The sequence below is a fragment of the Desmodus rotundus genome, chromosome 2 (genome assembly GCF_022682495.2).
Source record: "Desmodus rotundus isolate HL8 chromosome 2, HLdesRot8A.1, whole genome shotgun sequence".
NCBI classification, from domain to species: domain Eukaryota; kingdom Metazoa; phylum Chordata; class Mammalia; order Chiroptera; family Phyllostomidae; genus Desmodus; species Desmodus rotundus.
Genome location: NC_071388.1, coordinates 717166 through 730734, shown reverse-complemented (window position 1 = coordinate 730734; position 13569 = coordinate 717166). Strand labels below are relative to the sequence as shown.

The 13569-nt window shown below is 53.9% G+C and overlaps 1 protein-coding gene across 2 annotated transcripts in view; it reads left to right on the top strand.

The window, feature by feature from the left end:
• The first annotated feature begins 570 nt into the window (after positions 1-570).
• GRIK1 (glutamate ionotropic receptor kainate type subunit 1) overlaps positions 571-13569 on the top strand; it is a 215120-nt gene continuing 202121 nt past the window's right edge. For both annotated transcript variants that reach the window (XM_071220170.1, XM_053916544.2), the window contains exon 1: positions 571-1141. In XM_071220170.1, the coding sequence (XP_071076271.1) occupies positions 1024-1141 (118 nt within the window). In that variant the 5' untranslated portion in view covers positions 571-1023. The remainder of the gene's footprint in view (positions 1142-13569) is intronic.

Here is a 13569-nt window from a genome sequence, read left to right as displayed (position 1 = left end):
CATGCGGAACCAGCCACCAGTTATGTGGGACATTCCGCGCAAAGCTCAAAGGAAATTAAGCCAAAATGATCAAACGCTGATGATTTCCCCTGGGAAGTGTCCTTGTTCTACAGAGAAATAGTCTGGGAACCTACGTTGCTGAAATAGCTTGTCTTCCCGTGTCAGGGAAAAGAAACGGGGGAGGAGCGAGGGCGCGCAGCTGCCCGTTTCCCGGTCGGTCGGCACGTGTCCGCGGACAGGCTTTGCAGAAGGTCTGGGGTCCGAATGGACAGACGCGCTCCGGTGCTGGAATCGAGGTTTCTCGGTCTCCTGCTCTTTCATCCTCTCAGAGTTAAATCAGGGGCTCGGCCATTCCCGGAAACATGGGCGTCCACGCAGGCGGTTCTCCACCGAGTGACGGGGCGCGTCCTTAGTTGGCGGTGTCCACGACCCTCCACCGGAGCGCAGGGACATCGCCGAGGAGCCCCGCCCCTCGCCGCTCGGCCGAGTTTCCCTGCGCGCGGCGCGAACTTGAGGGGCGGGAGACTGTGCGCGCGCGTGTGCGCTGGGGTGTCACCGCGGGGCCCGGCGGGCGGGACAGGGAGGGTTGGGCGGGCGGAGAGAAGCCGGAGCGCGGCCGCGATCCCGGTTCACCTGCGGGCAGGCAGGCGCCCTGCACCCACCCAGTCCCCAGCGACCCTCTCCTCCCCGCCCTCCTGTGTCGCTGGCCCTCCACCCACCGCCGCTTCGCAACGGATCGCAGGAAGAACGGGGAAGACGGCCCCGCACAGCGGCAGCAACTTTCCGCCTGGCTCCGGGCTCTGGGAGCGGACAGGGGGAGCCTCGGTCCGGGCGCGGCGCGGCGATGGGCTAGCGCGGAACCGGAGCCCCGGAGCCCGCTGCGTTCCACGCGTCCCCACGCGCGTGCTCTCGGTCTGTCCACGGGCAGCCGCAGGGCGCAGACGCCGAGCGCCCGCGGAGCATGAGGCGCGACCCGGCCCGGGCAGGCTGCGTGTGGAGCGAGTGAACTGAGCCACTCAGAAGATGAGGCGCCGCGCGGTCCTCCGCCAGCCCGGTCTCTGGACCGGAGACACCGGCCGCGCGCTGTTCTGTGTCCTCTGCTGCGTCCTCCCGCAGGCCGCCCCGCAAGTGCTCAGGATTGGTGAGTGAGCCCGGGGACGCTCCGGGCCGCCGGCTCGGGGACGGCAGCTGGGTGGTGGGGCGCTAGCCTAGGGCTCAGGAAAGAAGCAGCCGCGTCCCCGCTTCCCCGCCGGGCACGGTTGGCGGGCTTTTCCATCTGGGCTCCAGCAGGGTCCTGGTCGCCCTGTGGGCTGCCTGCTGTAGCTGCGGGGTCGCGTGGCTGCAGCCTGGGGCGCAGAGATGCGCTCTCCCCACCCGAGCATCAGGGGGATGTCGGGCGCTCCACAGGCGCAGCCCGGGTCCGTGGCCACCCCGGCTCTGGGTCTCGCTGGCATGCCAAGCCTCGAGAAGAATTAGGGGACCGCGAGGGACGAGGGAGATTTCCCAGAACCTGCTAGCCACCAGCCTCCAAGTTTTCATCACTGAGGTGGGTTCCTCCGCAAGCAGTCTCCAAAGTCTGGGGGGCTCCGCACTGGGTGCAGGCGGCATGCGCCCTCCCGCTGGGGGTGGAGGACTGGGGAGAGCGCTCAGCCGGCATCGTGAGCTCGCACTGGAGTCCCTGCTTTGCTCCCCAGTCTGCCCGCCTGGCACTGAGCGCGATCCAGCCCTCAGTGGAGGGGGCCTCCGGAAAGAGCCTGGACTTCCACCTCAGGCGAGATGAAAAGGGGCTGGAAGCTGCAGGCGGGGATCCTGGAGCCCTGGACGAGGCAAAGAGGAGGGGAGGGGGTGCTGGTGTGGGCGCGGGTGCCGAAATGTACAGGACAGACCGTCCGGGTCAGGGGTGCAGAGGCGCTGGGCGGCCTCTGGGAGGCCGGTGGGGTTGGCAAGCTCCTCGCCTCCATTAACGTTCTCCCGCCCCAGCAGAAGCCAGTGTCCCTTCTCGGGTCTCGGTGTCCTCCTCCTTCTCCAAACCATTGTGCGCCGCAGCGACCGTGAGAGAGCCACAGGTGAGGGGTGACGCCAGGGGTCTCGCAGCTTCTCCAGGCTCCCGCGTTAGGGTTAGGCCCTGTGCAGCCCACACCCTTCCCTGGACCGGAGGGAAGTGCCGGGGACCCTGCAGGGCACCCTCCCCTCCCCACTGACACCCCAAGCGGCTGAAATTTCTCGGTAGCTGCGCTGGGTTTGACGTGCAAGGAGCGAACTCTTTGCAGAGATCCAGCTCCCAGTTCTCCTCACTGAACGTGCCCATTTTTTACAAAAAAAAAAAAAAAAGGAAGTTCACTACTTTGACGTGAGCTTTCTCTAGGCATGTGAGATCTAGTTTTCAAGGAAAGACCCTGAGTACTAACTTTACTAAAGACATATTTTTCTAGGCTATGGGTAATGATAATGTGCATTTTTTACCTAATTTAGACTGAATATGAAGAGTCCCAAAGTTTTCCTTTTACAAAAAAGAAGCTCCATTCACAATTAAGGTAGCTTTCGCCAAAGATGCGCTCCAGCCTCAGGGCCCTTTTCTGCGGCTGCAACGGGCGAGACACACAGGTCAGGTCCCAGGGCCCAGCGCACGGGCTCGACTGGCGTTTCGCCCACGGCTCGTACAGTTTGAAGGGGACCGTTCTAGTCGTAGGAGACGTGCCCGCCAGCAGCCGCACCTGCCTGCAAACAGACCTAAGGGGCAGGCCCCCCACCCCCCAGGGCTCCAGGAGTCCAGGAGGTGGGGGAAGCCATGGTTTGAGACAAGTCTGTTCACACACCTGAGTGTCTGCGCCGCAGGCTCCAAGCAGCCGCACTCATCTGTTCAGAAACAGTCTCCAAGTGAAAACAACCCAACGTGGTTCGTTGGCCTTAAAATACATGCTGCAGGATGACGAGATTTCCTTCTTCCAAATGAGAGTCAGCGGCAGACAGTGAAATCACAGGGCCTGGAGTCCGCTGTGCGCAGGGCAGACGGCCCACCCCCGGCCCCGCGTGGCCGGTGGTGGCACCGCAGTCCCGGCCCACGCCCGGGACCTGCTTACCTTTGAACCTGTGCGTCCGCGCTGGGGGGAGCAGCTGTGCTCCCAGCGGGTTCCTTGGTCTGTTCAGTCTAACACCGAACATAAAGGGTTAAATGAGTTGGGGAACCAAGCAACCATGTGTGAGAGAGAGTGTAAGTGTGTAAGTCCATGAATGTGTGTGCACAGGGGGGTGTGTGACTGTGAGCACGTGTGAGTGTGTGGGGGGAGGAAAGAGAAGAATTAAAATGCATTTTTATCACCTCTCGTCTCTCTCCAACAAACCACCAGCCATCCGACTCCCCGATAGAAAGGGCCCTTGATTATTAATCGGAACGCTCACGCGGGCGCGGGAGCACACAGAAAAGGCACTCGAATGCCTGATGGATTAATTACGTCTCTGCTCTTCTTGCCCGAGTGTCTGCTCACACTCCGGCTGCTGAGGGAAGCGAATGGAAGGTGTAACATTAGGGTGAAGTGCACGCATCTCGAACACCCGGGAGGTCACTGTGCACACCCCTTCTCTCCCCCTGTTCCCGCACAGACATGAATGTGGTGGACGTTCATAATCGTGCGGTTTAGGGGCGTGAAGAGGGTCCCATAGGTTGGAGGTGCGCTAGCGTGACACCCACCCACCAGAGGGTCCCCAGCAGCCTGCGTGGAAGAGGTACCGCCCCTCTGGGGCTTCTCTGCAGGATGCCCAGGCCTTTCCTGCCTCTCCCTGCCCCCGTGCAGGTGACCAACAGTGAATGTCACACACACACCTGAGTTTCACGGTGTGCCACAGACACCCTGCTCCCGTGGCACAGCCTTCACGGGACAGAGCAGGGTCTCAGTGGCCTGAGCCAACGGCAGCCCCGAGACCATCAGTGGGGAAAGCAAGTCCCGTGTGGGTGTGCGATTCCTGGACCGACACTCGTATTTCTAACACTAGTAACTGCAGGAAGGCGTGCTGATGTAGGGCACGTCCCACCGCATCTCCACGCGGCCCTGGAGGTGAGGGCGCCACCTGCAGAGTAAGTCTCGGGGCCCAGGCGCTCGGACACGACTGTCATCAGACAGTCGCCCTGCCTCCCAGACTTCCTGGTTCCGAGTCCGGAAACCGGCCTGTGCTTTGTGTCTGAAAGATGGGCCGGACCCAGCTGCACCCTGAGGTGCCCTCGGTGACAGCACAGGAAACAGAGTACCCAGCAGCCTTGCACGCTGCGGGAAGGCACTGGTGGCAGGGTGCAGGTGCCCCCTGAACGACGTGGGCCTAAGCCGCACGGGGCCGCTGACTCGGGTTGTGATCGGCAGCGGGGAGTCCGTGAATGCGGCCGGCTCGCAGAGTGCACCAGTCCTCTCCCAGGCTGTCTCACACGGGGGCTTGGGCTGCCTGGGTTTTGGTAGCTGCAGGGTTTCCCGGAAGCAATCCTTTTGGGGGATTGCTTCCCCCAAGGGGACACCTAAGTTTTGGGGGAGTCAAAGCTATTCACAGATTTTGCAGGTGCACGGCGGCCATCGCCCATAAATCCGTGACTGTGTTCAAGAGTCACCCGTAATGGTTCTGTTGTTATTGTTGCTTTTTGAAAATTACCGATAGTTTCTGTCTGATCAGGGACTCGGTAGCTGATGCGGCGTATTTTCATCAGGCACCTGACGTTTCTGGGCCCGGATCTCCCCATCTGTGAACCACCGGTCCCCGGGGAGGGTCGGGCACGCTAATTCCTGTGTTTTTGAGTAAAGCACTGGACAAATATACCAGATCGCTATTATGTAAATACACACAGCTCATTGAGAGAACTAGTGTGGAAATTTACATCAATAGTGGGGAAAGTTAAATGACAATATCATTATCCAAATGCTTTTATTTCCTTGAGAGCGGCCCAGACGCCTTCCACCTCGACAATTAAGTTGGCTGCAGCATCTTTTCGAGCACTTAACCCTAAGGACCCCCAAAGTTCCAAGTAGCGTCTACAACCTATGTGCTTCTATTTTTCGCTTGAGTGTACAACCCAACTTTAATCACCGAATTCCTTCATCATGTCAGTTCTTCGCTCGACAGACACTTGTCGCGTGCTGAGCCGCCTGCCAGGGTCTGGGCCGCTGCCGGATGAAGGACGTGGCACAGTTTAGGGGTGGCAGCCCGCCTGCCCTGGATGCCACGTTCGGGTGATTATAACACCTGGTACGACTGAAATTCTTCACCGGACCTTCCGTGCAGACAGTTTTATTTTTTACTCCAAGTATTATTCTCGGAGAGTTTTCATGTCACCTTCTGCTGTTGATTTCTTACATCGCTGGCCCTGTCAGAGACAATAGGCTCCAGCCCCCCGAGGCTGGTGGGCAGGCAGGGTGGGAACCCTGGGCAGAGACTCCGACTGCAGCCTGGAAAGATCCCTCCGACCTGAGGTGCTGTCACCCCGAGAGCACGAGAGAGCGTGCTGGTCGGAACTCCCACTGGCAAACCGGGGAGAGGAGCTCGGCAGCTTGATGGGGGAGAGTCGGGCTAACGATACCAAGTTTCTCCAAGTGAGCAGATTCCTTGCCTTGTTATTTTATCTGCACAATTCCCCTTTTTCTAGACAATCATTTCACGGGCCTCGAGTTTACCCTGTGTAGACCTGAGCTGTCCCATGTCTCCTGCATGGTTAGTGACCCACACTTTTCACCGAGAAAACCGTGACTTGGTGGCTGTGCCCAAGTTCGGGTGCTTGGTTACAGATGCGGGGTGCTGAGGCCGCTGCTCTCCTCTCCAGTGTCCGCCTCCTCGCCCGACCAGCGCCGTGCTGTGTGCGGGCCTGTGAGCGCACTTCCCTAACGGTTCACTGAAGCTGGACCGGCGGTGGGAGAAATGAAGGGCTGCTCTTCGGCGTGCAGGGAAAACCACACCCAGGGCAGGTAGAGGGGTGAGCCCGAGCACACCTCCCCGAGCACACAGCAGGCGGGGAGCGGAGGACAGTCGACGTTATTCTCAGGGGGCCAGGGAAGGCACTCCACTCGGAGGGAGCCCGTTGTCCTCAGCTTGCATGTTCACTAGGAACTGTTGTGAGGGGCGCTCAGGGACGCGGCAGCCGTGGTGGCCAGTGTCCGCAGCCTCCGAGTCCTCGTTGGCCAGTTCACTGCCGAGCACTCCCACGGGGCAGGGAACAGTGTCTGCCCATGAGTTTTCCAAAGTTATTTCGACCAGGAGAAAGCGTGCAGTAGAGTGGCAGGGAGAGGGAATCAAATGTCTGCCCGTTCCTCTGGGACTGCCCCCAGAATTGCGTGTGGGTGTGATGTGAGCTGCAGAGACGCAAGGCGGAGCTGGGACACGGCGTCGAGCGCGGCAGGAGGCGGCGTGTGCTGGGGCCAGGAAGGGAGCTCCCTCTTCTCTCTGGTAGCGAAGGGGCAGGAGCTTTGGACTTGACAATGGTTTAGCTTTCTGGTCACGTGAGTGCGGGCACTGCCGTCCCTCAGCGGTCAGGAGGCAGGTCTGCCTCTTAAAGGCTCTGTGATTCTGCATGAAGACACTGGTTTCTTTTGTTTAACCCAGTGTCTCCCAAATGTTAGTGGTCAGAGGACTGTCACTGGAACCACAACTGTGAACGTCCCGCCGAACTCTTGCCCCACCCTGCCCCAGGGATGCACTGGAGGAAACTGGGCCAGTAAAACAAAACCCTCGCAGCCACTGCCTTCAGAAGGCGCCCACCCCACCAGAACATCTGCGTTGAAAGCTTTAAGAGTCGACTTAAATGTTTAGATCTTTTAATGTGCTGTCCTAGGCAGAAAATATTTTTTAAAACCCACAACCTGTTCTGAAAGTACATCATTTTTATTGGCTTAAAACGTGATATAGGGCCATTTTCCCTGATTATTTTTCCCCCTAGACTTGCATTTTAACATTGTTTTTAGGGGGGAAACTGTATTAGATTTACAGTATATTTTTCAGGCATATAATTTGTCATAAGTTAACAGTCTATATTTAAAAGTTAAACCTACTTATTTATTTTTAAGTGCATGTCTGATTTTAGTGATAAATATTCATAGGGAAATGGGGGAAGATTTAAACTAAAAGGACTGTATGCCAGCTACCTGAACTTCACAAATTTCTTGTCTCGATTTGCGGGAGATTAGGTTTTCATACCGAGCCGCAAAGAACCACCATTTCATCACATGAACATGATACCATTAGTAATAACACGTCAATCGGGAAAATGGTTTATTCTGGAGGGAAAACAAAAACAGCAAAGAGAGAGAAATATTTGATTTTGTACTTATGTTATTTGTGAACTGCTAAAAAAATTTAAAAGTTTTAGAATAACTTTCCCAAGTTAGTTGGACGATATCTCACTCTCTTTTTGTTCTTGTTGGAGGCTAAAGGTTTTTTTAAGCATGTGATTCTGGGTAATGCGGTTAACATACTTACCACACACGGTGAGACGAGTCACACAGGGGACTGAAGGAACGGCGGCGGCGAGGACTGGGGAGTCAGCCCGTCGCCCACAAACCCCTCACAGAGACATGATTGCTAGGGTGCACTTCCTTACCTCTCTGCATCCTTTGACATGTTATTGGGTGCGCTCAGTGGCTGAGACACTTGAATATCCGCCCGTCTTATATCTTTGATGAATGACTGGTTTACTGCCACCCTGCCGGGGGGGGAGGGGAGCAAAACAAAATAAAACAGCACACGGAAGCCTGTCTTTAAATTTCTACTCGACAGCGTTTCGAAAGGAGCGCAAACATGCTGAGTGTTTATACCAGAGCCGTATACGTCTGTGTTTACTTAATGGAAATTCAGTGACTGACTATTATCATTGTGACCAGCTGTCAACCTGGAGGCCAGCAGTTCATTACCATCTACTATTTTCCTTAGAAACTAAATATTAAAATTCATTATTTATTGCATTGAACAAGTTCAAAATTGTAGACCATGTTTGCTAAAGCAAAACACCTGTTTATTTGATGGATTTAAGCTCAGCCCCTAAAGGGGTCACTACGCGTATTCACCCCCTAGATGCCGGCTGAAAGGGCCCCGAGACCGAGGCCCCGGGGGGATGCGCACACGCCGGGCACCAGGCATCCTCGGCGAGGCGGGCAGTTCGGGGACTAGAGAAGGCAGCCTGAAAGGCCATCCTGGAGCACCGTCTGGCGCCAGAAAAGTAAGGAGGCGCTCAAAAGTCCCTCACCGACGGTCATGGGTTGAAGAGATGCAGGCACCAGTGTTCCCCACGGGCACAGCTGGCGTCATTCGAGCAATACCTTGTTGAAGGTAGATTGTAAACCAAAGCGCCGCCCACGAATTCAAGATGATACACAGATAACTGGTTAAATAGATCAGGAAGTAATTAAGTACATAAAAGGGGAGGAGAGGCAGAGACAGTGAGGGGACGGGCCCCACCAGGGTACTCCTGCTGGTGGCGTTGCCCCCTTGGCTAGGGCGGATGCCAGTGGCATCGCCCCCCCCCCATTTGGTTTGCCTTCCCGAGACCCGATCCCCACTCCAATCACAGGAAAACACCTAGTCCTGATGGGCTGGCTGGCGTTCTACCCGGTACTCGGCCAGCGCTCTCCCACCCTGCGGAGGCCACAGAAACAAGGAAGTCTGAGGGTCCGTCACAGGCACGGGGAGGCCAGGCCGCCATGAAGAACACGTGTGACGCGTGCTGAATGGGATCTTCAACAGGAAAAGGACTTTGAATAAAGAGGGTATTACTTAGTAGTAGTGCGTGACTGCTGGTTTATTAATTTCAGCAAATGCCCCATAACAGAGAAATCAGGTGCGGAGTGCATGAGAACTCTCGGTCCTGCCTCCCCTCCTTCTGTGTAAATCCAACGCTCTCCTAAAAAATGAAGAGACAAAGCCCATTAAAGAAAACTCACCCCGTATCGAGGTTCCTTCTGCAATCACGGGTCCCCTCTACTCGGCATACGCACAGGTTTGTTCCCTGCATCAAGGGGAACGGAAAAGCTGTTCCCAGTCCCACGCGATACGCCATGTGAAGGGTTTCCTCAGAGCGTCATTAAAATAAAGACAACCGCATGCAAGTCAGACGAAATCATTACAGAAACAAACGTTGTATAAAACTTGCTATTGATAAAAGGTGAGCGTCATATGTCTCCTTGAGACGTCTGGAACGAGTTTGTAGGAAATGAGGTGCCAGGGGTGTCTGTCATCAGCACAGAGGGTTTCGACCGTTATGAGCTTCCCGCACTTCCTTAAAACCAGCCTGACTTTGATACCCATTCAGGCGGCGGAACCTGTCTGGCAGAGCCGGCAGAGCCGTGAAAGGCTGATGTGTTTGGATGAACACCCAATACGCACAGCAAACGATTTGTATGAGTTCCCTTTCTTAGCAAAACTGTCTAAATACATCTTTAAAAAGTCAATAGTTAATTCCCAGAGCCAAACAGGACTTTGTAATTCAAATGGGGAAGGGATAGTAAAAATCGGTCGGTTATTTTTTCAGTTGCGAAGACTCAGTTACAACTTTTAAGGGTTGTCTTTCCTATTTTTTAAAACTTTAAGCTTCCAAAATGTTGAATTAGGTACTCCGGCCCCCATCAGCAGAGGTTTCCTTCCCAAGGCCCGCCTGCGTCGGTACCGTGGGGGGCAGGATCATGCTTCCTCTGCGGATGGGAGAGCCCGAGAGAGCCCTGTGGGAGTCAAGAGGCGGCATTGGTCCTTTGAATTCTGGGCAGCTCCCATTTCTTTTGTTCTCGGGATGGATTCGAGCCCGAAGGCTGTTTCTATAGGCGGCCATTGAATTGGAAAGAGCTGTTATAACCCATTGTGTGGCATCTCCATGTGGGGGGTGGGGGAGGCTTAGGAAAAAATAGTACAGACTCAAGAGAGAAAGGCCTCTCGGTATGATCCTTGCGATGAGACTATGTGTTAAAATAGAAAATAATACAAAATAGCACATGATTGTCACACTTTGGACGGGGGTGCATGCAGGCATCCTGGCTTATAGGCAAGAGCTTCCCGTAGGAGTGAAGGAATGTGGAAACGGAAGCCCATCCTTCCAGCTCAAACAGTGGAATCGCGGGTGAAATTTGTCGTCCGTGTTGATTCCTCGCCATGTTCTTTGCCCAGTTTAAAAGCGATCTGTTACCGTAGCCATTCTGTGGCTTCTGGATTATTCTAGCCACCATTTCCCTGCAGCCAGGCCGAGGGACAGTGAGCTGAAGGAAGAATACTTCCAGCTCTGGTGGTCTGCGGCCCCAGCCGCGTCCCACACCTGCTGAAAAGCCCGCGTCGCTGTCTGGGCACTTCTGGTCAAAGGGGACCACAAACCTCTAAAGGCAGGGGAAGCCTTTCTGTGAAATTACTAACCCTGAATGAGACGCCCTCCTGAACAGAAGCCCACCTCACCTCCGTGTGGAGGAAGCTCTCGGAATCAGGGCCAACATTTTGCTCTGAAAATCCTTCTGAGTTTCTCGCTCTCAATGCACAAATGCGTGATATGCGTTTGTCTACAGTGGAGAACAAGCCTGCGACGGTCGCCAAGTATGGACCAGACCAGTTGAAAGGGCAACATAGGAGGAAAAGGGAAAAATAAAGCTCTTCGGGGCATCACATTTCAACAGTGTGTCTTCCAGGGAGATTCTGAGACAGACAAGTCGGAACCTTCCGCACACTGACCCTCCACCCGCCTCTCAACCCTGAGAAGCTCCTCCCGCTTTTCCGCTTGCCACAGGAATAATTTTGAAGACGACACATCAGCTGTTTTGTGGAATATTCTTCATCCCCAAGTCTCTTGAAGGATAAAATTATGATAGGAGGTCGCGATCCACAATTATTGCAATGAAGATACTTCAAAGATGGCTCCGCGCTGCTATTTCCCTGTCACGCGGGGACTCCGCGATTCTCCGCGGCTCCCTTCGCAGAATAAACAAACACCCTGCGGCGTCGGCAGCCTTTGCCAACTGCCCAGAATTTTTAGGCTTAGAGAACTAGACCGCCTACAATTTAACAAAGTCAGTGTTCATTTACTTTTTTCTAACCATTATTGCTTTGGTTGGATTTCAACAAACTAAGTGAAAGCTGTTTTAATCTGAATGTGTTGACTTCGGTGACTACGAAAGCATGTAAGAACAGAAGCATAGTCTCCCCTTTCTGTGGCCTATTTTAGCCACAGAATCATATATTAATGACTATTGATCTGTCAGAAAATTTACTTCTGTTTCTCCTGCAATAACCATTATAAAATCTGACACACTGGTCAATAATTTAATTAAATATTTTATAAAGTAATAAAGAAAAAATGAGATGACGCAGCCAATAAAATTACTTGTTAACACCTTGAAGCCTTTAAACATCTCTGCAACACTTAAAGATCACTACTAAATATTATATTTGCCATTTCAAGAAAGTTTGATTCAAAAAATCAGTAGCTTAGTATGTTACAGTAGAAACAAATTCTTGTTAAAGTTGGATTGTTTGTTACAACAAAACACTTCTCTGAAAATGGGCACACAATTCAAACAAGGAAGCAAATTCAGACAAGGGTTTTTTTAATGAAATTTAATTTTATTTTAAAAATTAAGGATTTTTAAAGTATTTTCATAAAGATTTTCTGTACTTAAAATTGAAAGCCTATGTAATTTGTACATCTGGGGGTAAAAATTCATCTACCAATGGTATTTTTCAGAGGAAAATCTTTTCAAGATTTGACTTATTTATTTATTTTTAGAGAGGGGGAAGGGAGGGTGAAGGAGAGGGAGAGACATTGATTGGTTGCCTTGCGCACGCCCTGTACTGGGGACCCTTTGGTTCGTAGGCCGGCGCTTAGTCTGCTGAGCCACACCAGCCAGGGCTCAGAGGAAGGTCTTGAGAAGCTCTCACCACGTGGGTGAATGATCTGTGAGCAGAGGCCACGTCCACGTCAGTCACGTGGAATGAAGAGTCGACAGGGAAGCCGCAGGCACCGCATAGGGGCCGGAGTGACTGGGAGATGGAGACATTGGATTGTGATTGTTCGTCTTTATTAAATAAGTGGGTGACTAACCCCAGTCGCTTGGTTACTTGAAACACCCTGGAAATATGTGGATTTGAACTATAAATAATCACATGGCATGAGCACCGTAACATACAGTTGCATGACAGGCGACCCCACGCAGTTAGGGAGGCGACAGGGTGGCGCAGACACGCTGGGAAGCTGATTTTGAAGAACGTGCTTTGGCGTCTTACCTGCCTTATGTGGAAAGAGGAGGTAGGCAGTTCGGGCTCCTTCCCGGTCGAGGCAGGCGGGGTGGGCCCGGGAAGGACCCCGGAGGGAACGGGCCAGGAGGCCTCGGCCACCAGACACAGGAGGAGATGAGAAACCATGGGGGGGGGGGGCGGGGAGGGGGGCCGGAAGAGCAAGCGGTCCAGACAGAAGCGCAGGATGGTAGAAAGGCAGGTTGGTATCTAGCAAATGTAGTTATTTGAGAATTAGGGAAATAGAGACTGGTTGTTTTGATTATGTCTTTAATCAAATTATAAATGAGTAAAATCTGCATAAACCCATGAAACAGAAACTGTTTTGTTCCCTCTTCTTTCTGGGGGGTCGATATAAACTTGATTAGCAGATGGCAAAGCTTTGTCAACAGATGCGAACCCTTAGAATAGCGTCTGCTGTGTTGTAAGTGCCCAGAACGTTGACTTATATACATACATGTGTGTGCGTGTGTGCGCGTGTATACCCCCCCAAAATGAGTGTCCGAGATGCCGGGGGCCGTCTTTGGTTGGAATGTGTCCCGTTAACCCTTGTGTCCCCTGCGCCCAGCAGAGAGCCCTGCACAGGGCAGTGCAGGAGCCCTTGCTGAGTCCACGTGTTCCTGGGCCGAAACGTGACTCAGGCAGGTGACCAGACGTGAGGCAGGCAGCTCTTCCGCGCAGGCCGACGTCTGCCGGCTTCAGCCTGTCTGAGCAAGTCTGCCGGTGCCACTTCCTGTACTGCAGACGGGGCACATCTCGTGTCCCTAAACAGTCCCCTTCGTGGTGCCTCAATGTGACACATCTGTAATCAGCCTCCCCAGGTGGTCCCCCAGATTCTGCCCCAAGAGATTTAAAACTGGCCGGGCTGCGCCTGCTCAGGGGATCGCATACAAATATGTCGACTCAGTAACGGCAGACTGTACAGGACGTAAGCTGCCCCTTTGCTCTGACGGACACGGTACCTCCTGAAGCGGCGCTGCCCACGGGCCAGGACGGCCGCGGGAATAGAAAGATGCGCAGGGAACTGGGTGGGAAAAGGAAATGAGCCCCGTGAGGCCGGCCGCACAGGAAGCGGCGGGAAGGGCCGGCTAGGAAGAACTGTCGTACACGAGGGTCCCAGGAAACCCGCACTCCAGGCCTCCAGTCGGAATCTAAGCCAAGCTTTCGCAGTCTTAAAAAAAGCCAAAAGTAGCACAAGGCCGTGACTCCCCCGACACCTCGTCACAAGCTTAGGTATCCTTGATCGTCTCCAGCGTCCTTTCTGAACATTCCGGGCGTTAGGACAGGGATTCCGCCGAAGTCAGTATTTAACTCGCAGTGAAAGCTGGTAAATTATTTCACAGAGGAGCG